At 33.5% G+C, this 24929-nt stretch overlaps 1 protein-coding gene across 1 annotated transcript in view; it reads left to right on the top strand.

The window, feature by feature from the left end:
* Positions 1-24929, top strand: part of LOC126846109 (protein Wnt-2) — a 31267-nt gene that overhangs the window by 2377 nt on the left and 3961 nt on the right. The window contains exon 2 of the mRNA XM_050585252.1: positions 16363-16583. Within this exon, the coding sequence (XP_050441209.1) occupies positions 16363-16583 (221 nt within the window). The remainder of the gene's footprint in view (positions 1-16362; positions 16584-24929) is intronic.

Here is a 24929-nt window from a genome sequence, read left to right as displayed (position 1 = left end):
ACCGACTCCACTCACTCCCCGGATACGGGCACATATTATTATGTGTTGTAAATATATAAAAAAAAATGTCAAAACCCCCCAAAAAAACTTCCTAAACGGGGGTTTTTTTTTTCTTCAAAACAGGCGAAAACGTTAAAAATCAGAGAAACGATAGGAATAACTTACTACAGTTGGGGTTTGGTCCGGTCCAAATTGTGTCAAATCCTGTCAACATGTTTTTTTTGGCTCTCAGTTCAAATTTTAAATGTATCATGAATCGACAGTGTTGTTAAACAAATCAAATAGCAACGTATATACCTACAATAAAACGTAAAAAGATATAAATTATTTTAATGAAAGTTTGAAAACGAAAATACAATATTGACATCAACGAAGGAACATACATTTCAACATTGTAGTTAACAACAGTATACAAATTAAAAAAACGAGTCATTTTTTAAATTTATTCGTATCGTTTGTCGTTACACGCATTAATTAAGTAATGATAATGAGATAACAAAATTTTTAGTTGATACGAGTGACAATAGTTAAAATATATTATTATTAAGCAATTAACAGATTAAGGTATTTGGTATCAAAGTCGGAGCCTCTTATTGTCTGATGGCCCTGAAAGAAGCCGTTTTGGCTTCTTTCAGGATTGAGTTGAATTGTGTTAGTAGCCAGTTTGTTAGTAAGTAATACATAAATTAAAATACTGACTTATTTAAAGGAAAACAGAGCAATCACTATACCCTCCTACTACAACCATGTATATTGCAGAACGACTACTTATTGACACACTGTAGATGATGTTATCCAATTTTTATCGGCTATTGGTGTAAAGTAAAACTGCCGGTTTTTTTACTATCGTTAATGTAGGTATATTATACCTACACCGTATTGCAGTTTACTGCACTAAGTAATAATGATAATACCAATATTGTGGTTTTTTTTATGGACTAAATCAAAAGACACACATGTATGCATGCATATACATTGGCCATCGGTCTTATGTGCGTTTATATTATTATTATTATGTACACTTATGTGAAAGGTTGTGTTGGCGTGCTCTGGGGGCGCTGTGCGAGCGAGGGAGGAGAAGAAGAAGAAGAAGGACCCGGTCGAGAGAATGCACGAGCCAGAGCATATACACCACCGCAGACGGGCCCTTAGGCATTCACCACACACACACACACAACCAGTCGGAATACCTTCGAAATACTTGACGGTCGTAAATTATGGCGTTTAAAAAAAATAAAAAATTGAAAAAAAAAAATAGTCTGATGTATACATTATAATATGTATCTGTGTGAGTATGTATTTTTTTTTTTATTGTCAAAAATCGATTATAAATCAAAATCGGCCAAACCGTGTTTCGCAAATGGCATAATATTATTATACTATCTGTCCATCTATATTATATTATGTATTATAATACATATAACTAATAAGAACAATGAGTAATAAACGTATATATTATTATCGACCGTCTTGGGAACGTGTGTCAGTGTGTGTGTAACGTCTATAGGTGGATAGTAATATTATGGCAAATATATTATTGACGACGGTGCGACCGGTGTGTCCACGCTGTCAATTTTCCGGTTGAAATTTTCAATTTGTTTTCACACGGGTAGATAATAATATTTAAACGATTGTTAAACGCTTTCTTGTCTTGTCCATACTGTATGTATTACTTCCTCTGTAGGATAATATATGTCTAACATCAACAGGGTTGGGCATATTAGATGTTAGTTGCCTAACATGTACCTATAACAAAGTCGTACCAATCGGTTGAACTTGGGTACAGCTGTTATGTTATAGTGTGCAACTAGTGGTAGTAGGCAAAAGTCAAATTTAACTTGTACCATGTAGAAGTAGTATACATTGAGTAAAAAATAAAAAAAACTGCTTGATTACCCGCCACTGGACCGCACAGCATTAGACCTATAACCTAATAGTGGAGACCACGATATATATATATATATATAGAGAGAGAGAGAGAATATTTCACTGGTGGGAAGGTAACTTGAAGAAACCGACGATGATGATAATAATAATAATTAAAATTATTACGGGTAGGCCGAAGGTGAATTAAATCGAACGTTTGTTGTGTGTTGTATTAGTGCATTTTTCATCTGGGTTTTCAGGTAGGTGTGTACATACTGTATAGGCGCATTCACGGTATTATACATACCTATATAAGAACAACGCGTTAGAAATTAATCACCTACACGTGATCGCTTACAAATGACCGAATGAAATGATTTACGAGGTTTACTCTGGCGGATCTATTAACGAGGGCCAGGTAGGTACATACATTATATGTGTACCTGTATTGTGCGCTCATTGATAAAATTAAGATTACCACACACGAACATAATATATTATTAACGTCATCAGAATATGTACACGACCGATATTTTCGCATACCTATTGTTGTTGTGATGAAAATACTAATTTTTTTCTTACACAAGCTCGTAACTTTGAAAGCTGGCCCAACGTTTTTGGCGAGGGTCGAAGCCTTACTCATAAAAATATTTCTCATGTATCAAAGCGTTGGGCCTGTCAATCACATTGCTGCTATTACTAAAAATTATTTGCACGACTTTCCAAAAGTTAATTTCTGAATGTATGCAACAATTATTATTTTCTATACAACATAATATAGATGAATTGGCCGATGGTTAGGTTATGAAATGTTGATAAATGTTTAAACATTTTTAATCTAATAATTAAAAAATGCCTAAAATACAGTGTGTTGAATTTGATGACAAATGTATAACATAAGTGCAAATGTAAGTGCTTGCATTAAATTCAACTCATCTGAATGAGCCTTACCTGTTCACATTTGCTCGGTATTATTATATACATATATATATTGATATATTTATCATCGTCAGGTACGTGGCGACAAATAATAATGGTTAAAATCAACAATAATTACCATACTACAATTTTCTATTTTTATTTTTGGCCGTTGAAAAGTTTGATTCGTCCATTTCGCCATTGTGCACCGCAATAATTTATTATGCATTGCACCTACACCTCTCGTGCGCGGCAATTGGTTAGCTCATTAAAATTATTACACGTGCCCCATTAACAATATAATATAATCATTATGGTATTGTACATTGTTTGTTATTCTAAGAGAAAACCGTTTAAACGAAATATAAATCCCGAGATAATTGGCTCAAGGAAGACGGCGGGCCTCCCACAATATGTAAACAGGGTTTCCGTAATGTGTATAACGAGACCGCTTTTTAGTTTCATAATAATTACCGTAGGCGGAACACGCGTCTTTAATAATGTCAAAAGGGTTTTTAGACAGAGCCGAAATTCCTTTGTGGGCAACGTATGCCAATTTCGAAACTCTATTGACAGACTCTTTAAAGGTGTGTGCGTGTGCTATTCCACATAATCGTTTGCATGTTTATAAGGGCGGTTTTGTTATGTGTGCAAAGCAAACATTTTAACAATCCTACAAGTCCTCCCTCTCTGCAGTCTATTCTGATTAAGATTTATATAGCTGAAAAGAAATAATATGTAACTTTTACCTTGTACAAACGGTCGAATGAAACAGTTAACTGTAAAAATTTAACTTATATTTAAACATGTTGATGTATGAAAGTTTTTTTTTTGTACAAGTTATTTCAACGCTGTTATTTTCTAACTGGATTTATAAACGTCTTTTTTTTTAACAGTTATTGTAAAACCCAATTGCACGAATAGGGTTCAATGAAAAAAGTATCATGCTTTTTAGGTAATGTAATCAACATGAAATTATATAAAATAGAAAACTAAATAATAGTTTTACTATACTATGCATTACCTATAAAAATGTTTTAAAATAGTTTGAACATTTAAATTTCAATAAACAAACGATGATAGTGTATATCAATATAAGTATAATCAGTATAACTTCATAGTACAAGTGACAGTTAATTTTTTTGAAAAAGCAACCCAATACTTGACAACTTAATAATTGAATTTTATTGTACATAGTATAACTTATGTTTTTAAGGGGGAAAAGTATAAGTTTTATGCAAAACTTTTATGTGGCATTTGTATAGATGTTAAAAAAGTATAACCTTTTTTAAGCTGAATTTAAACTTTTTTGATTAACCTCTTATAAACAAATGTTTTTTTTTAAACAGCATAGTTGAACTCGTTTGTTAAAAGAAAAAAGTAACTGTTTCAATCCCTGGGTAGAAGTTACAGGTTAGGGTAGGATAGGGTACTTTAGGCCAATTTTCTCAGCCTTTAACACCCGGTGACACCTGTAATTTCGGTCAAAAGCCTTTGTGAGTGTTTCCCAGAGAAAAAGAAAAACGCTTGTGTGTAGTGTTCGGTTTTCGCCAACCAAACCGAAGTTAATAAGTGGGATTTTTTTTGTTGAAATTTTTTATTTCATAATTTATTTTTATAGTCTTGTTGTGAACCGTGCCCCGGCCAATTGCCCCGGCCGACAATAAAACACTAACCACCGACCACCGCAGATCGTTAAAGACTTCACGTAGGTATTATTATTATTATAATAAATATATCCATGACGTGATATTTCACTCGACTCGACTGACGGACAGATATAAAATAATGACTCGCATGCGGTGGACATATCTGTACATAATAATAATAATGTATACTATATAACGGGCCTCGAGACACGCGGACCGTGAGAATCGTCTTAAGACAAGGATTTGTCTTAGAGACCATTATAACAATAATAATAATAATATCATAACGTCCTCTCGTCGCCTTATTGCCAGAGATAACCGTCTAGTCATCGCGCACCGACCGAACTACAAAAACTGTTTTGATGCCATTTCAATTTCAAGTTTTTTACATTTTCTCCTTACACACATATATATATATAGGTAATTACCCGTTTACACAACACCTTTGTTGGGCGTGCTATCGTGTGTGGTTTCAATTTCCCCAAAAATATAATATTGTCCAAACCCATACGGTTTTTTTTGCACCATTATACTTTTGGCAAACATCTGGTTTTTAAAAAAAAAAAAATTAGCTAAAAAAACCTCTCCCGAAGGGCATTTAATAGGTGGAAACCGCCTACAAACAAGATATTATTATTGTTATAAAAAGATGTCGAATGTTATACAGTGGAATGATCCAGGTGCATGCACGTCTAAGACAAAATGGTTCTATGTATTGTATAAAAATATAATAATAATATAATCGTCTGATCTCCCCTTAAAAAAACTGTAACTGTACCTGAGTATTTTTTTTTAAGCATAACATGTTATTTAAAAAAAAAAAAATTTTAAATGCATTTTTTTAGCGCTGCTAATGTAGTATACTATGTGCATAAAAAACTTAAGTACGGTTACGCACATAATGAAAATATTTTACTCTATAAACGTAGGTAGGTACATTAGTTATTATGTAACTGCAAAAGTTTTCTGTGTAAAATAACATAAAATATGTACTATCGCGTTAATTGAACTTTTGTAACTTTTGACAATGTTCTATAAGACTTATATTAATATATATAATATGTATACACAATTGTCTAAACAATACTATTGTAACTTGTGTAGTTTCAGTATCGTTATTGTTAAACTTTCCTCAAATGTATAGTTTGGCAAGTTATTGCAAACGATTAAAAGACCAGTAAGATGGCTGAAAATTGAAATTTAAACTCAACCGACATTAATTCATTTGACTTAACCCAACGCTGAGTTAAAACAAATCGTTAAGTCGCCCAGTTTTTTATTATGGTCCATTTTTTTTTCCCACTGCGTTTTGATAAAAATTAAACATTTATCGTTTTTCAAAGATTTATCGCTCTTTGTATTTGAGTTTTGGCGAAACGTTATTTTTTTTTGGAGTTTGTGAATGAAACTGGTCGTTTGCACGAAAATCCAACTGCGGAAACTGGTTTGAACTTGGTAGAAAAATTCTATACCGGCTGCGAATGCAGTGCACGAGTGGCTCAATTTGTAAACACAACAATATTATACGGTTTGTGTGTGGACTACAATTTGTGTAAATTACCGGTGGTGGGATTTCGCCGGGTACCTCTCCTGGTGTGGGACTTGTATTATTATTATATTGACCAAAATTCTGACAATGGTCCCTAGCCAGAGTGCGGTGTCATCACCGTCGGCGATAGAGTGTAAAAGAGGAGATTTGGCAATCTCGAGGATTTGGATTTACACATACCGGAGCCGCGCACAATAAGAACGCATAATACCAATATAATACCTGATCAAATAAGATCTTTGCGCGGTTTTTATTATCTGCAGTGCAGTAGAATGGACAAACAATTGTATTTTTATACCGGTGCGCGCGCGTGTGTGTGTAAAGAAACGGCAATAAACAAGTAACGACGACATAATTAGGCGGTGAACGGGACAATATTAAGAAGTACTCTCTTGTGTCTGGTGATGTAAACCCGTGTGTGTGTGTGTGTGTGTCGACAGCCGTCTCGGTTGGGTGCCCCAGATAATATTGTGTATTCTTCCTTGGACCGGTAGCGCCAGCGGGATACCAATACGGTAGCCGGATAACGTTACCGTGCGACCGACCGGTATACCGTCCAGGTGTTCCAATAGGTACGAGGCTACCGATGTCCGAGGATCACCACATTGTCAGCGAGAATAATAACAACATTATAATGTAGGCGATTTTGCATTACTTACAACACAACGGCGCGATAGCCGCTGCAAACACCCCGGGGACGCGCCGAAGGGGTAAGTGGCTGAGTTTTGCCAGTGCGGGCACACCTGGCACCTGGTGAAACCTAACCTGACTTAACCCACGTCCCCTTTCTCCCCTCCCCTCCCTACTGGACTATAAGGAATGAATGTCTATAGAAGGGGGAAAGGATCCTAACCTAACCCAACCTAACATCCCCTTTATCTAGGTATCATACCATATGGAGTGGGAGGGAGACAGAGGGGTGGTGGGTTAAGTTAGGTTAGGTTTCACCGGGTGTGCCCGCCGTACTGGCAAAACTTAGCTACTGGGGTAGTCGCGCCTAACCGAACATGGCCGACACCACTTGGGTATGTTGGCTATCAAGTCCGGATAAACCTAAAACCAACGCTCTATAGGCACCTACAAGGGTGCAGCTTTCATGTGGCAAATATTTGTCTTTATGTTAGAGTTTGAATATAAAATTTGAGTCCGTTTTAAAGTTTGGCTTAGCTCTCACAAAAAGCGTGAAATTGTCAAAATTCGTCATTTTCAGCAATGATATTACAAAAACTATTTGGCAGAAATTTAAAAATTGACCAACATTTTCTTAAAAAATGTATAATCTAACATAATATCTCAAAAATATGGGGACTCCATTTAAGTTTTAAAAGTTGATACCACGCATGCGCAAACTATTTAAGGTAACATTTTTGGATTTAAGCTATAAATGTGCATAAAATAACACCTACCGACATCCAAAAGTACAAATTAAAAAAAAAAAAAATAACGGCTCTAAATATTTAGGCCTGTGACCTCCCTCGCCCAAAGGCTATGCTCCTTCCTCACTATGCCCTGTTCCCCACTGTAGGTATTAGCTTTTTTTTCAAATAGATATTGTACATTTTTTAAATAAACGAATGCCTTTTATAATTTTTAAATCTAAGAATGTCTACCAGAAAATTGATGAGCGGTGCTTAAAAAAGAAAATGAATCGGAGAGCGTACAAGGGTCGTTGTTTTTCGACTGCATTATTCAAATCTACCAATCTAGATAAAATAACACATAGCCACATTTAAAGGGTTTAACTTTAGATTTGTAGTTGGGGTCCTTTCAACACTTTGAGTAAACACTATAGTAAAAGGGGGGGGGCTCCAAAATGGTTGTTGCGGCACTGTTTTGATAATTTGTAGTTAGGTTTAGTTTATATTGTAATTTTTCATGATTACAAATTACAATACATCAGTAATATTATAGAATTTATACATTTTCTAGAATCTAACTTGCAAGATTATTTTTCAATTTTTTTTTTATAGTTGGCTTAGTTCTACTTGATGACAGTATCTTGTGCGGATTACCGCCATTTAATTATAATACAATAGTATTTAAAGACAGTCGGCAAAATAAAAGATAAAAGACGTGAACTAGTCTTTACCCAATAAATTTTGTTTGTAAATATATTTCATTTATTAAACAAATATATTTATATATAGTAAATGTGATGAAATATAATGCAAATGTCCGAAAAAATGTATTGAATTAATGGAAACAATTAAATAGTAAATAATATATAAATTATATAATATAAAAATTATAGTACAAAGCTGGTTGGAATTCGTCGCCATTGTTTATTTTGAAGGTAGTTCCGAAAATTCTACAAATATTTCCCTAATGAACCATCGTTTGCCTTGCACCGAAGGTCATTGCGTTGACGGTATTTTCATTTACCATAAATTAATTGGTTACAAAAAATACCAGTGAAAACAACAATAGCACATAATCCATCTGGCATGTTTTCCTTACAACGATTTTGTTTGATTTTTACCACGTGACTAAATTTGTATTAATTTTGGAAATTTCGTTATTTTAATAAAGACATTTTTGGTGACACCACTCACTATTTGTGCGGGATAAGGCGATCAAAAAAATAAGAAGCCTTGTGGCATATCAATTGAGAGTAATACCATCGCCCAAGTACTTGTCCCCTAAGTGATGTAATGCCAACAGCCTAGACAAGATAATATAATATTATAACACATAAACAAATACCCGTCTGGTACGTCGACTGTGGCCCATTGCACGCATTACACCAGCATTATGCATAATATGTTTCACATGAATACTCTTTACATTGATATTAAACGATAGTATTTAATGGAAATAATAATATTATGAACGGGCACGGCTGTGTATCATGACAAACAGCCATCGTGGTTACAACATATTATATTATTGTTGTTACTATACCACAAGGGAGTGTGTGTGTTAGCATTGTGTATGCCATTGCTGGTACACGGCCTATTACAACATTGAATAACCACACTCGCGCCTATCGTCCGGTCTACAAATAAATATAAAGAATTTTTTATCGTCAATCCAGATCTCTCAATATCGTTGACCAGCAAAAACATGTATACCCACTGCGAGTCTTTGATATAATATAATATTTAAATGCTGGTGTATACGACCAATACGACCGGATAGCGCACCGAGTGGAGTGTCCATTACCAGACGTCTCGAAAGACAACTGCAGTCTCGCTGCATTACATAAATTCCTCAAACGTCTTCGCCTAACCAGCAACCAAGTCAGATTTAAGTAGTTAACCAGCCAATAAGCAAAACGAGGAAGGAAAGTGATGAGATGGGAATAAGTGCGGATGGAATAGTGATAAGGGGAATCGATAATTTCTGAATCGGCTGAGAAGATATTAAGATTGATAAGTGACAAAAACCCGTTGATCATAAGATGTGTACTTGTTAACTGTTTACACCACGGTATACTTAATATGTGTACATATTTTGTACTTATTTGTGTTCATTGCTGTTGTATGTATAATAATTAAATCCCACCCAATGTGCTGGTAAAAAAAAAAAAAAATAATTTAAATAATATGTTCAAAGATTATAAATCTCCATCTGTTCGCAATGATTTATCTTGTGTACAAAAATAACGAACTCGCTTAATTCGACTTAATGGATTTCACCGAAGACTATAATTATTTTATGCATATAAATAAATATTAAGTAATGATATGCGACATTGGGGTTTGTGAATAATTTAAAAAAATTACGGATTTCAGCTATTAAGTAGGTATACGCACGTGTGGCGCTTAAAAGGTTTTTAATTATGTTTGAACAAAAGCTGAGCTCGCTATAAAAACGGTACGGTTATAGTCGCCTGAATACTTGCTAATGAGATGATCAATATAGCAAAACACATTAGCTCACATAAGTCTCAAGGAACTTCACGTTTCAAGTAGCTATGTACAGATATTATTTTATTTGTTGTAGTATATCTTTGGCTTTTCTCCCAGCTAATGTCCACTCAACACAATCCGTCACACATTGACTATACTTACTATCAATTAGATTCATTCATATCTCTTCGTCGTTGATTTCTAACACCACTCTGACTGTATTATTCTTAACGTTTCCTCAATATATTTGTCTGGCATCTTTTCGACGATAAACGCGCAACACTTCCAGTTTCCTTTTGTATGTCACATCTTGTTTATGCATTTCAAATGTACCTATTCTACACACCCATCTCGACCTCTGTAACACCCTAACCGTCGAAGGATGTACACAACCGGCTATTTACGAAAGAAAACATTAAAATGTGGTACGACAGAGAATGATCAACAATGAAACGACAATCATTAGTGTATGAACTCCGGGGAATTAGCATTAGTGCACAAGACTAGACGACGACAAACCGGGTACAAACTGGCGAGTATATTAATTATCTTATCGACAACAGCTGATACGCAACCGGAAAAATCGACAAACGGATGTAACACAAGACATGGAAACCGAAGAGATAAGGAAAAGTACCGGTATAGAGTTTGCACACTCACACCGAAGGCATGGCATGGCGTAGAGGCAGCAAGATAAATCGGTCACGTCTGCTACCGAAACTTGTTATGCATATTATTGAATCGAGATAGCGTTGTGTATGTGTGTATATAATAATTATTACGGTATACGGTTACCGAACGTCAATCCGGTCTTATTTAATGCAAATGTTTGTATTTTTAATGTATACAACATATATTATTTTTCAATTAATACTTCACTGCCCACGCGCTTAAGCCGCCGCACGACCTACGAATTTTTGTCGTTTTACACATTATTGTATATTATACAGGGTGATTAATTATAGGGGAAAGACATGCTCGGTAAAATCAAATTTGCAACGTTGTAGCGTTCTCTTTTTGAAAGCATTTCAGTTTAACTTTTCAATTAAATACATACGTCACCGTTACAAATTTTAAAACGTTCTGGAACGGTCTGGAAGAAAGCGAAAAAGATTGAAAAATTCGAATACTGTCTAATGGTATGGTAAAACAACATTGAACTCGAGCGTCTCCAAAAAGAAAAAAAACGGCAAAATTGAGACTGTTTTTTTTTCCAAAGAAAACGAGCGTCTTATATGCTTAACACGAGTCATCCTGTATGTTTTATTTTTACTACGTCAATAAAATAATATATTATTATTGTTTATATCATACACCATGTCGGCATATTTTTATTTCGCGTTGAATGGAAACCGTCCATTAGCGACGACGACGACGACGACGGAAACAACGTCGAGGAATCTGGAGAAAAAAAATCGTATTGACAAAAAAAAAAAATACAGAAAGGAAATGAAATGACAAAAAGCAACGTCTTATGCTGGGACCGAGAAGGTAATTTGATTTAGAACCTGTTTGATGTGACTTCAGAGAGAGAGAGAGAGAGCACCATGTTGCTATTAGGTACTATTATGGTCGGTCCACTTATCATCTTAGGTTGTACCTACCGTGATTGTTTAGAGACATCTCCGGAGATAATCCATAACGATTTCAAACAAACGAAAAACGTGAGTCGCGTGTCAGATGAGTCCCGAGAGACGCATCAAAGCGAAAATAATAATATAATACACAACAACGATAATGATGGTAATAATAATAGGTACAAACAATATTAGTGTAACAACTGAGTGTACACAGAGTAATAATATAAAGAGATAAACTAACATATTATTATACCTACTAGCTTGTATGCGTTAGTGTAGTAAACAGTAAGACTAAAACCAGTAGGGCTATACAAAAGAAAGAAAAAGTCCATATTGTTAGGCGATTGGTACTTTATAATATGATGAAACAATTTTTAACCCCTTATTATATAATATTGCTGTTTTTTCAAGATACCGTTATTATTGATATCTCATTACCACGATAATATATTGAATGATATTTTTTTTTCTTCTTGCTAGGCAGACTGACTTTAGTCCTACTGTTTGTGTCACAGTATAACTACTAAAGCCACCCCTAAATTAAAATCATATCGTATCATATTATTATCGACTAACTGAAGTGTGAAGATGGTGCCAAAAAAAAAAGAATAACGCCAAAAAAAAGATGGCAAGATTTTGGAGACAATCTTTTTTTTTGATAAATCTAATATTTAACGTTTAAAATGGTATGTTTTTACTTTTTTTAAATAGCTACAATTTTTTTTACCTTGTTATTTTCAAATTCGGATATGACATTGGCTCCAAAATCTCTTATCGTTTATCACTAATCTCTTATCATTTATCTCATCACCTTTCTCTTATTGCTAATCTGTTATCTGTTATCATTTATCTATTATCTATTATAACGGAAAAGTGTAAGTGTAACGCGAAAATGTTGACATGAAATTTATTGTATCCAGCCCAATAATAACATATCAATGTTAAAAATATATAAAATCACTGACAAAGATGCCGAGATAGACAGAAAAATAAATTGAGTACCGAAAAAGAGTTATTGTAATTACTAAACGAATAATTACACTTTACAGTTTAAGCTATAATTAAAATTGTGCAAACAATTTTCTATACCTAACTCCTTAATAAATAGGGGGGGGGGTATCATGTTCTCTTAAGAAGTAAGCGAAAAGGCGAGCTGCAACAACTATTGAAACCATGCGATACAAAAAATGTATGGCTTATCAGTTGTAATATTTTTATTTGAATTCACCTTTTGATCTGTACAAGTTGACAATGGTTACACCGTGTAGTGTTTAACCAAAGTATTTATTTGTATTAAAGTGGTCACGGTGTCGCTCGCCTTCTTGATCACTTCGTTGCTGAGCACAAGTCGTTACATGCAGATGTTACAGCCTTATATATTTTTACTTTATTGTTGAAACGTTTAAAAGGATGAACTAAGAACTTAGTTCGTGTTTAAAAGTAATGGCCCGCTGATAAGTCTGTTGATAACCAAAACGGATTGGCTCGAGACGACAGCGTAGGCATGTATAACCGGAATGGTAAATTTGTCAATTATTAACCGCTTCCTGTGGAAAAACCAGAAACGGTTTTTTATAGTGTGTGTATATATATATATATATATAGGTCACCTTCTCAAAAAAACATCTAATGTTTGATCGGATAAAATCTGCGCGCTCTCGTTATATAGGATGAGTAATATATCAAAGAGGACTGGTTTGTTATAATGATGTGAGTTTGTTTGTTTTTTTTTTCTTCATGGGAAAATATTTTTAACTTTTAAGAGTTTTGTTTTGTTTTTTATCAATGCCTCTATTTCATCTAACCTAGGTATAAACCCTAACTTAAGTCGGCCTATTGAACACCTCGTATTCAATACGTCTAGCCAGGATTGCATAACTCAAAGGGAAGGTTTACAGTTGTTATGTGTATCAACGACAAGTATATATATTTGAATTATTTGAAAAATTACTCCAATAAGGTACGACTACCTAATTTGGTAGGACCAGTCACTCCGGGACGTCTAGAATAGTTGACAAATTAATACAAGTTAAGTATAAGTAATTTGTACGGGCATTTCGGTAAATTAATACAGGCACGGAAAACATGAATCAAAAGCAAATCATAAGTAACGAATAATTATGGTAGTGGTTTATTTTTTGTGTGTGACGATGAGTCAGTTCGCACTTTAATTTATGGTCCAACTATATTATTTTTTATGCTACCAAGGCCGGAAGGTATTTGTATCTCATCTGAATGTAAAACTGTAGAATATGACGTATGCTTGAACAAATTCAAAAAGTGTAACCAATTATTACTCTAAGATATTATTATACTTTCCCAGGGCCGAGCGAGTGGCGGTTAGGTCATGTTATGTTATGTACCTTCTAATGCATGATATTCGTGCAAAGGCACTTTATTAAATTTTTTTGACAACTACAGCGATAAATTGCGTTGGCGACTGGTAGTCAAATGAAATGAATGATATTGTATGCTTTTAGTAGGTATACACAAATAGGTACGGTCAATTAGCGGCGACTGCTGTCGTCGTCATGGCTCGGGAAAACGATCTCGGGTCGCCCACCGGTTGTCACGAACGTTTCCCACAAGTCTTGTGGAGCTCAAGGATATGTTTTTTTATTTTTATTATGCACAGCAAAAATACGACAAATGTCATGCTGATCGCGGTAATTGCTCAAACATAATAATAATAATGGCTTGTTTTGTGTGTGTGTGTGTGTGTGTTCAAATGTGGTGCTCCTTTGGTCGTAAATCCAACAGGATAACATCGACCAAATTTCGTTTGTTGTCCCACGCACTTCCATTTATGAATATGCAACTGCATGTCAAATCGCATTGGACGCAAGACCACTGAACTCAATATTATATGGAACGAGTATTGAGATTTTGAAAAATGCCCCCCCCCACCCCCGGGAAGCAGCCATTTTGTGTACCGATATTTTTGGTAAATCATAGTCATGTTAGGTTAGCTGATGTATACAAATAGATAGTCCACAGCAATGTAAATATTGGAAGAGTGTCTGCTCTATAGTGTTCACAAATGTCACGCAAATAAAACAGGAGCCTAACATTTAGTTTGATTTTTTCACTTTTAAATAATAATACTTAATCTAAACAAACTGACAACGAATATCCACCGATTAATCTAAATTAGAAAAAATCAATATTTACACATAAATATTTCACACGTAATATTATGTGTAATTGTAAATAATATGTCTGAAAATACTAATAATTTTTTTTTTTAATTTTAAATTTAGTTTTGCTTTTTTCGTACCTTACATTTTTAATAATATTTCTCGATGTCCAATTAAAATCTTTTAGTAATTTACATTGAATTACTTGTGTTACAACGTATTCCAAATGTATTTGACAAACTTCATTATTAATTAAAACAGGAGGCAAATTATTATTTTTTTTTTCAATGGCCAAAGATTCTATAAGAAAAATGATAAAAACTGACAAGCAAAAAACTAAAAACACTTTTTACGTCCGTGGCCAAAATAATCCAAAAAATATATTTATAAGTTTTGAAAATATGACGATTATGCATGTTAATAATCATGATTGTTTTCTTAAAACGTACCAAAGAATGTCTAATGACATTGGGTGTATTGAGGGCGGAAGTGAGGTTAATATAAACTAATTATGTAAATTTAAGAAATAAAATTCACACCTTTTTTAAACAACATTTACAATCTGTACATAAAGACAAATATCTTCTTCTTCATTTATCTAGCAATAATTTTAAGTATGCCGACCAATTTTAATGTAAAAACATATTAAGTATTTCTAGTTATAAAATTTTAAAGTTATTTTTTTCTGAGTACGGCGAAAGTTTGATAAAAAAAGTTTTTCAGCCGAGTCTGCAACCACGAAAGAGCATTTTCATGTCTCGTTGAAGTACCGAATAAATGTAGAGTAGTGGTGGAATTATAGATAATTATATAGTATATTAACGAGCGGTAACAAACTAGGATAATATAAAACGTCAAGTTTCTGGCTAAAATTGTAGTGTTTATTATCGGGCTTAAAACAATTCATAGAGAAATTGGGCCCTTAAACTGTTTTGAATTTATTATTTAGTTCTAATTTGAACGTTGAACGTACAACATATCTCTTATCTCCTATATCTTACCCCTATCACTAATCCCCTATACCCTACCCCCATATCCCACCCCTATCTCATATCTCATATCAGATAACAGCGTAACACTTTTTTGGTAACACTTTTTTCGTTACGCTTTTTTCGGTTATGTGCCAGAGCTAATTCCCACCCCCCACCTGATCTTCATCCCCATTTATTTTTTGGTAACGCATTTTGCGTTATAATATTTTCGGTTATGTGCCAGAGCTAAGACATGAAAACGTCAAAAAGACTTTTGTACAAGTCATTTTTCGGCGCATCTATTGGACGGATTTCAATTTTTATATGAACTTACTAATTTCTCCATGGGTAACAATTAATAACATTTAAAATTAACCATAAAAAATAGTTAGTACACGATTTCAAAATCTATAGTGTTTTCACTTTTCGTCAATGCGCAAGCACTAAAAACACATGCCTCTGGAATGCATATTAAATATTTATTTTTATATATTACATATTTTTTTATAAATTTTATTACAAAAATTTGTTACCAATATATATTTATGGTTTTGTAATTCAGTATTTCCATGTAAATTAACAATATTAGCATATTTAATAAATTAATTTAAACGACTATACTTCATTCTATATGGTACCTTAATTAGGCAAGCTTAAGATTCCATAAAATTGCCAACGACAGACAACACTATTTGCATGCACAGCGAATATGATTATTATTTTCTTTTTTAAATACAAGCCAGGATTTTAAACGTTTAAGGCTCCGAGGCAATTCGAAACGAAAAAGCGCATTAATTTATACTGTAATCTGTAGTAATTGTTTTTTGATTTTTTTTTTCAGGATATTGGTCAGTGCTTTTGGAGCCCAGGTGATCTGCAACAGGATAGCTGGTCTGACGGCGGGTCAACGGAGGATTTGTGCCGCCGCACCCGACGCTATGGCCGCCGTCGGCCACGGTATAAGAATAGCCAAACAGGAGTGCCAACAACAGTTTAGCGCCCATCGGTGGAACTGTACCGGGCCGAGCAAAGGCAATCCGTTCGGACATTTACACACCACAGGTAACGACATCACATACATAGAGTTGCTGTCAAAAAAACTAAGTTGAGAGGGGGTTAAAAACAAAAAAAAACAAAAAATGTAAAAAAAATTGAGATCACATTGCACAAAAACACTGTGTAAAGGAAAAAATTAATTTCTTATTAAACCCAGTGAGCTATTAAGTGGTTTACGATAAGTTGATCGCTTTGTATAATATTTGAAAAGTAGTAACCGTGTACCAGAGAAATTTTGGTTCGTCGTTCTGGTTACACTGGAGTTCCTTTGGAAAAACACACTTTTACAGGTACTGCCGCTAAATTACCTGTGATAAGCTGTTAGACAAGAGAGGATTCCTTTGGCCACTCTTTGGGATTTCCTAGATGACATTTGACAGTTTGACAATGTTTGGATGTCAGATTGTGTGAATTTTCGTGTAATCCTAGTCTTGGGCGGAATTTCCTAAAAGGCAATATTGCTGTTTCTGCGATTGTGGTGATGTTTAGGAATTAGGTCAGAAAGTAGAGTTACAAGGAACAGCTGTGACTATTCCCAGACAAATATATTTAAACTCCGGTATAGTCCTAACATAAAAGTTTGACCGAAACGTTTAAATAACTTTACTGGTTCGGTTTGTTTGTCCTTTAAGCGAAATCAAAAATTAGCTACAGTTGTATTTTTCTTGTGACCGATGTTGGGAAAATGTCGATTTTGTTTAATGATGTATCAGATCAGTAAAATAGTCTGAAATAATGGAACCCTCGTGTCTTGTGAGACAACCTAACCGGAAGTAAATAAAATTGGTATTTTACTTAATTGAAGGCATGTCGAGTCGAAGCCTGAGTGATATTGAGGAAAACACCTGAGCAGTATTTATTTTTTATTTGATTGTTACAATGCGAAGACGGAATTATAATGTATTTTTCAAATAAATCGAATTCTTCTTCATCAAGTATGATCTTGGATAATTTGTCCAGCACTCGTAACATGTATATCCGACAGACAACACGGACTCGCGGTACACGGCTGTTTAAAATATTAATATAGATAATTATTTTACCCGTGCTAAGGTAAGACTTAAGAGAGCAAGTGATATAATGTCTATGTAGTTTTGTTGCCCACGCATAAGACAGTCCATGTCCGGCGCGATTATCTATATTAGGTTATTTGATTGATATTACGGTTTTTTAGGCGATGAAATAAAAAAAAAAACACCGTGATAAGTGAAATTATAACTAATTTTTATTCGGTTTATTGTAACGTTAATAATAATAACAATTAATCGCCACTAAATGCTTGTCGTGAAAGATCCGAGTGAGTAGGTATAAAAAAAAAAACACGTGGGGTTACTATATTAGAATGTCTACTAATTTCTCGCTTACAGGACGTTTGATCCGGTAGGTAGTTTATTTTCAAAAAAACAACTTAATTTATAATACTAAACGGTCGCCGGAGCTCTAATACGATTATAATAAAATATATTATCTTACACACGAACAGTACACCTTAAACGGATTCCTACATAATCGATTGTATGGACTTTTTTTTCGATAAATCAACTCGGTGGTTTCAATCGACGGGGAAAGGAGTATAAAATATTTAGTCTAAAATTAAAACGCGCCATATGTGTACTTAATAATAACCAGAAGCGTACCGACCGAGGAATTAGTCAAACAGGAAGAACCATAATTTGTTTTTTTTTCCAGAACTACTTTGGTGTCCCTAATCCATTATTGATATAATTCTAAAATTAAATCTTGATATTTATTTTACTACCATAAACAACAGTACAAAATACAGACTAAAGTGTATCACTAAGCGTTTGACGAGTAGTCGAAAATTTTCAGTTTTGTTTCATTACAAAAAAATGATATTCCTGGCCAGGTTTGCCTTCACGTTAAAAACTTAACAAATCATTAACTTACCTTAATCGTTAAAACTGATGTGTTATTATTTGTTATTTACTTTTGCAGTTATTTAGTTGAAAGCAAATCAATCGTGATTAAATATTTAATCATTAGTCTAGTAAAAAATGAAAAGTAAAAAAAAACTGAAAGGATAGGAAACGTTGAGTTACCAACCGTCATTAATTTAAAACAAGAGTACATTTTTTTAAATATGGATATGTGTTTAGCTTAGGGATAAATTTAAACTTTGGATGGACATTATAGCATCATAAAATTTCTTATCATTTGTCTCTTATTAAGAGCCATTATCACACGTTTTTTTATCACTGTATGATTATCAAACTCCTTTATCAGCTGTTTCTTATCACTATAGGCAAACTCCCCATAAATAATATGGTTGCGCCAACTACATTATTTTAGTTACGCTTTTTTTAGAATACCATAAATTTCCCAATCGAACAGTAAAAAATTGAATACTCTTCAAAAGTTCAATATACCTATTGAATAGTATTTTACCAACTACAGTTTCGTATCGAAAGTTAATTTGAAGGTAATTTTATCACTTTAGCTATAATTTTCTTAAGACTCGCAACCTCTCCGTTTCTACTATGCTCGACCATAGTGTCTTTTTAGTAGTCTTAGTTTTCAGATTCACAAAATGAAACAATCTAAGTTTGTAAATAGGCGATTTTGTATTATGCAAAATCCAACGTTTTTAAAATTCAACCTCTGAGTTTTTAGGCTTGGATTATTATGGAAAGTATAATACTATGACTTTGCTCAAATAAAATGTACATCAGTCATTATAGTATTACAACCATTGATCAAATACATAATATTATTGATCATAGCTAAAAAATGTACGTCAACGCTTTATTTTTTCAGCAGTGTTGTGAAAATACAAACTATACATACCAAAGTGTTTTTTTAGATGAGTATTGTCATTTAGCTGCCATTTTATATTATGCGTTTCACTTTTTTATAAGAAACTTCGGTATAAGATATTATAAAACATATTTTATTTTATTGAAAAAAAAAATCATATGGTCTTTTAGTTAGCAATAATTATATATTTATTAGCTTTCATTACAGAAATAATATGTTTCACTAAATAAAGTAGCTATTAATAGTAGGTAACATAACAAATCTGTTGAGTATTTAAAACTCTCAATAGCTGTACTGAATTTATTGAATTTTAGTTTAGCCGATATTTATTGACCCTTAGACTTGTATACATTACTGGTAGCTGAGAATCATACCGACCATACTTTTTGAAAAGCAACATTCGCCTTTTGTTTTGTCGTACACAAATCCCAGGGTGTGGTAGTACTCGTCGAGGAAGTTTAACTTCATTTTTTCGAAGAATGAACGATAAGCATCCTTGGACTCTTGTTGGCTTAATTTTGCATACTGTCTAAAAGACGCTTCCTGGTCTTTAGGTATCTGACAGTGATCGTTCAAGAAAGTCGTTGCGTAGTTGTTGACCGTTGCTAACCATTCGTCTATTTTGTTGAGATCCATCACAATTTCTTTATCGTCGTCGACAATTATAATCACAAACATCCAGTACGGTATCAAGGTGTTATCGTCGGATGGCTGGCAAGTGAAATGCGTTAGAAAATAATTGAACGCCACGTGTGCCTTATCGTGGACATCGGGTGAATAATTTTCTAAATACTTCAAAGCGCCGACCACGTGCTGAACGATATCAACAATAACTTCAATAGCCGTTTTCAGTAAATTCTTGAAATAAACATGCATATCAGATCCCACATTCGAGACACTTAAGGTGACCAGATCTCTTGTGCTGACCATGAGGGTTCTTAGCGTGATCGTGTAAAAGCAACTCAACATTTGAAAAACTTGACTGGCTCTACTTGCAGCGTTCTCGGGCGAGATGTTAGGTCTTAGCACCTCATCGATGGCCGAGGCGTACTTAGGGTTGCTGTTTTTTTTAATGATTTTCAAAATAGGCGGCCACCCCGGTTGAGCGATCAACGCTTTTATCGTGGCTTCGTCGGCTACTTGGCCAAAGACTACCGAACCGATTCTTCCAAAAGTGCACACGAGAAACAATAATGTCGAAATGTAATTCAAATGCATTGTTTCGGTGGTACGGTATACTGGTCGAGCGAGCAACTGAAATGTTAAGCGAAAGCCGAGAAAAATATGGTAACCAAAAAAAAAAAATAAAAAATTGTACGCAAGTCTACGCTATGTCTACTAATATACGTGTGCGCATTGTGCACGTATAGTTATATGTGTACTATTTTTTAACAAATACAAGATGTCATATTTTGTTATTTTTTTAGTTGATTTTATTAATGCCTCTGTACAGGATGATTTTAGATTCTATGCGGAGCACTTATTGGCTTTACAATGATGTGGGCTTTTTTCGTGTGGTATACACTTTTTTATTACTGCCACGGAAAAAAAGATACATAATTTGGTTATAGTAAATGATTGGATATTATAATGTTCTAGTTGGATCTATTGTAATACGGTCGCGCCAACTACACTATTTTAGACATTAGTTTGAAACACCAAACTAGTTTTGTTGTTTTTGAGTAGTCTCAAAAAAATAACTTTTGAAATATTTCAAAACACAATAAATCTTTTTTGGGTTACATATTACAAGAATATATTCTGCTATGTTTAATGGTGCAGGTTTTCCTAATTATATGTTGTGTTTACTATATTTTAAATAATATTAAAAACAAATTTATTTTTCTAGATCTTCTGGTAAGAAATCAAAATTAACAAATACCGTTCTGGCTACTGAGAACCTAAGCGATTCAATTGCCCGCATGTTAAAACCAAAGGCATTGTATTATGAAGAAAAACTAAAATTAAAACTAAGAGAGGTGGAGGCTAAAGAGGCTATAAGCAGAGCTGTTAAAAATTTTAATATCAAAACAAGATGAATAAATAACTTAATTAAATAACCCTTGCATTCTTAATATTAACCACGTATTGATTCAATTTTTTTTCACGTACTTGACACTTTATCTTAATAGTTATTTTAATTATTTTCCAATTCTAGGTTTTTTGTAAAATACATATAGGACATACGTGCCTCCCTATATTAACCATGAATTATGATTCTAATATTATATTCCTTATTTCCTTTTTTTCGCGCCATTATTGTTCATTTATTACTTTTATGAATGCAACGTTCCGGGTCATCGAGAACTGTCGACCTTCTCGATTTCGTCGGTACGCGTCTTAGGTGTTATTATTGTTGAATGGCGTTAAACGAATATAACAAATTATTATCCTTAAATTATTATCACTATAGGTACTCCAAAGTACTGTATTATTATTATTATTATGAATCCATATGTATATATATATATATATATATATATATATTAGATATTCCAACGTGGGGGGACGTTATAAAGAGGACCTCGTGTATATTATTTTAATGGTCGTCGTAAAAGTCGAGGCTTATCCATTAGCACATGTCTATTGCCCATCGTCTCCTGTGTGGAGTGTCCGTTTAAGTGAGAAGATCCATAAAACTTCTGTCGGTGTACTAATAACATTCTTGCGCATTTTTTTTTTTTTTTGTTATTTTTCACCGTTTTTTTTATATATATAATATGCATTTATTATCCGTGACAAATAATAATAATATGTGCCATTAAAATTTGGCTATTATATTATACGGTATTTATTGTTTTTTTTTTATTTGGGTAGGTTTAGTGTTCTTAATACTTAATACATTTTCTTTTAGTTCGCTGTAGATTATAAATTATAATAGTCTTTCGATGACAAATTCATACAGCCATGTACACTTTACTATATATACACATACACATATATGATATATATTGCAAGTAAACTACAACGTTAACCTGAAGAGACATAATACAATATTATTTCCTAATATTTTACTAAATTTCTTTTAAAAAAATTTTTTTTTTTTAATTTAACCCGAAGGACAACTTTGATCACGTGTAAAAAAATATAATAATACTAATATTTTTATTGTCATACACATCTCGTTGTTGTTAAAATGTACTTAAATAAAAAATAAAATCTATTATATACCTACACAATATAACATAATATTAAAAACCGTGTGAAAATAAAATGGGCAAATAAAGTATACTGTTTATTGTCGACAACGAGCAGTATTATAGCAGCAGTAGCTATAACATTGTTATAATATTGCCGTATAGCAATAAAATATTGGGATATAGTGAGTATGGTTTTAAAAAATATATCTACCTATATAAGTAGTCGTTTTTTTTATGTAATTCGAGCAGGTTAATAATAATCTTAATATAATAATAAAATATTAACAATTCAGTTACAAGTGAAACGATGATATTGAATTACATTTCAACATCATTACAACGAAATAACTCAATTAATTCAAACGGAACTCAATTAATATAAACTCCATTACCATTGACGGTAATGGAGTTTATATAAAATGTAATTTACTTGCTTTATCTTGTCTATCTGCTAACTACTTGTTGAGTTAAAAGTACAATTTAAATTCGATGTCTGTTAACTTGATTTTGTTAAAAGCTAATATTAACTGAACGAGTTAGGACGTCTACTTAGAATTAAAACAACTATTCATTACATTAGCCGTGTTGAACTAGTATAATTTGTCTTTTAATTATTAACTACATATTTTACAAGGACTGCTATAGAATAGTTTTTTTCATATTGGCTTGTATGGTGTAAGACATATATAACATGATAGTTTTATGATAAATATATTATCTCCAGAGATCGCATGGAATGCTAACACTTGTGCGCGATAAGACGGTAAGTGTGACGTGATCAAGTTAAGGTTGACTTTTAATTTAGCCGGGGCCTGTGAAAAATTCCATTTAAATAGGGTTTGCCCAGATTGTTTCATCGCATTGTAATAATTCTAATTGCAATACCTCAAACCGTCGCGTTCCATAGTACATGCACTTAACCGTTACAACGTGGCTATATCCCTATTGCTGCTGCACCATCTTCGGTGCGGTTCATTGTTGCACAAAACATGTTTTCTGTGCATTTTTTCCCTTTTTTTCCCCCCCCCCCTTTACACACAATACCGGACTTGTGTGGAACACAGAGGTCGGCGGCGCGAGTTTCGTTTAATTGGACGACACCGCATTTGCGCTGCATTTAATCCACTCGACGACAATAAAGAGCATTGTTTCTCGTCCGACACGACACGAACGGCAAAATCGGCACAATGTTATTACAATAATAATAATAATATTTCAATTAAAAATCGCCAATTTACCACCTGTTGATCGCTAGCCGGACGGTTCGCACTCAACAGGTGCGTGCCGCTCGGATATCAACAACGCCAAAGTCTACAACGTTACATTCGAATGTGTACAATAATAATAATAATAATAACACAATTATTTGGTATATAGTATTGTACACTGTCCCCGCCACGGTCTATCGTCCACTCGTGTAAAACGTGTAATATTCTTGGCCATTGTGTGTACCACTGACTGAGCAGTCGATCCGGATAAATCAGCGGTTCATATTTTGTTGGGATAAAATAATGTGCTAGCATCCGGCTAGTCAGTCCGGATGACTCGCCTTCTGTATAATAATATTATATTATGTTGAAACTACTTAATTATTGCACATGAATATAGTCACTGTAAACAGCTATTACTTGTGAAATGTAAATCATTCTCACCGTTTATTGCACGTCCGCAGTGGGTGAATCACACCGATTTTATAGTTTAAACGCGACGTGAATACCTTTATGTGCTATTACATTATTATTATTATATGTCTAAGAAAACCCCCTAATCCTAGGCCACATAAGTTATATTTTTTTTTCCCATACAATTTTATTACTCGCTAAACGACCGATGTACAAGTAATGTTAATTTTCATTTTACTACGATAAAAAAAAAAGTTCTCATTCTTCTGAAGGAAATGGCTAATGTTATTTCTTTAATGGGCTACCTATACTTTAGGAATATCACAACAAAATTTGCTACTAAACCGACTATTTCGCATTAAGCTGTTATTGTGTGTCATATTTTTAATTTCAAGAGTTTTATCCAGAGATGACCGCGCATTATATAGGATCGAGCGCCATTAAAACGCACTTCCGGCTTTTAACCCGGATAGGTTACTGCGGTGTGTACTTATGTACTTAAGATATTATGTCAATACGAAACAGATCCTACCCCACAGCAAGAGAGAGAGAGATTTCAATGAATAATTTTTATAGTTTAAAGGTCTACATCTGTAATCTTATGGTTTACACGGAATCGATTCGATAGGGTACCGTACACTTTAGGCTATTGTCTATTAAATATAAATGATATAGTTATTAATAATACATGCGTTAATATTGACAGTGTGCAGTTTAGCCCATATTGTGTACAGAACACTATATCCAACGAATGATTTTTATAGATCATTTTCCCAACCCTAGTGTTTATATTAAAAAAACAAACTACAATTATT

This window comes from Adelges cooleyi, unplaced genomic scaffold, assembly GCF_023614345.1.
Source record: "Adelges cooleyi isolate 19-005CV unplaced genomic scaffold, UGA_ACOO_1.1 ACOO_flye_CR_arks_rails_tigmint_CR_PRNA_9, whole genome shotgun sequence".
Lineage (NCBI taxonomy): Eukaryota > Metazoa > Arthropoda > Insecta > Hemiptera > Adelgidae > Adelges > Adelges cooleyi.
The sequence above is the reverse complement of the archived record's forward strand: the minus strand, read 5'-3'. Positions and strand labels throughout refer to the sequence as shown.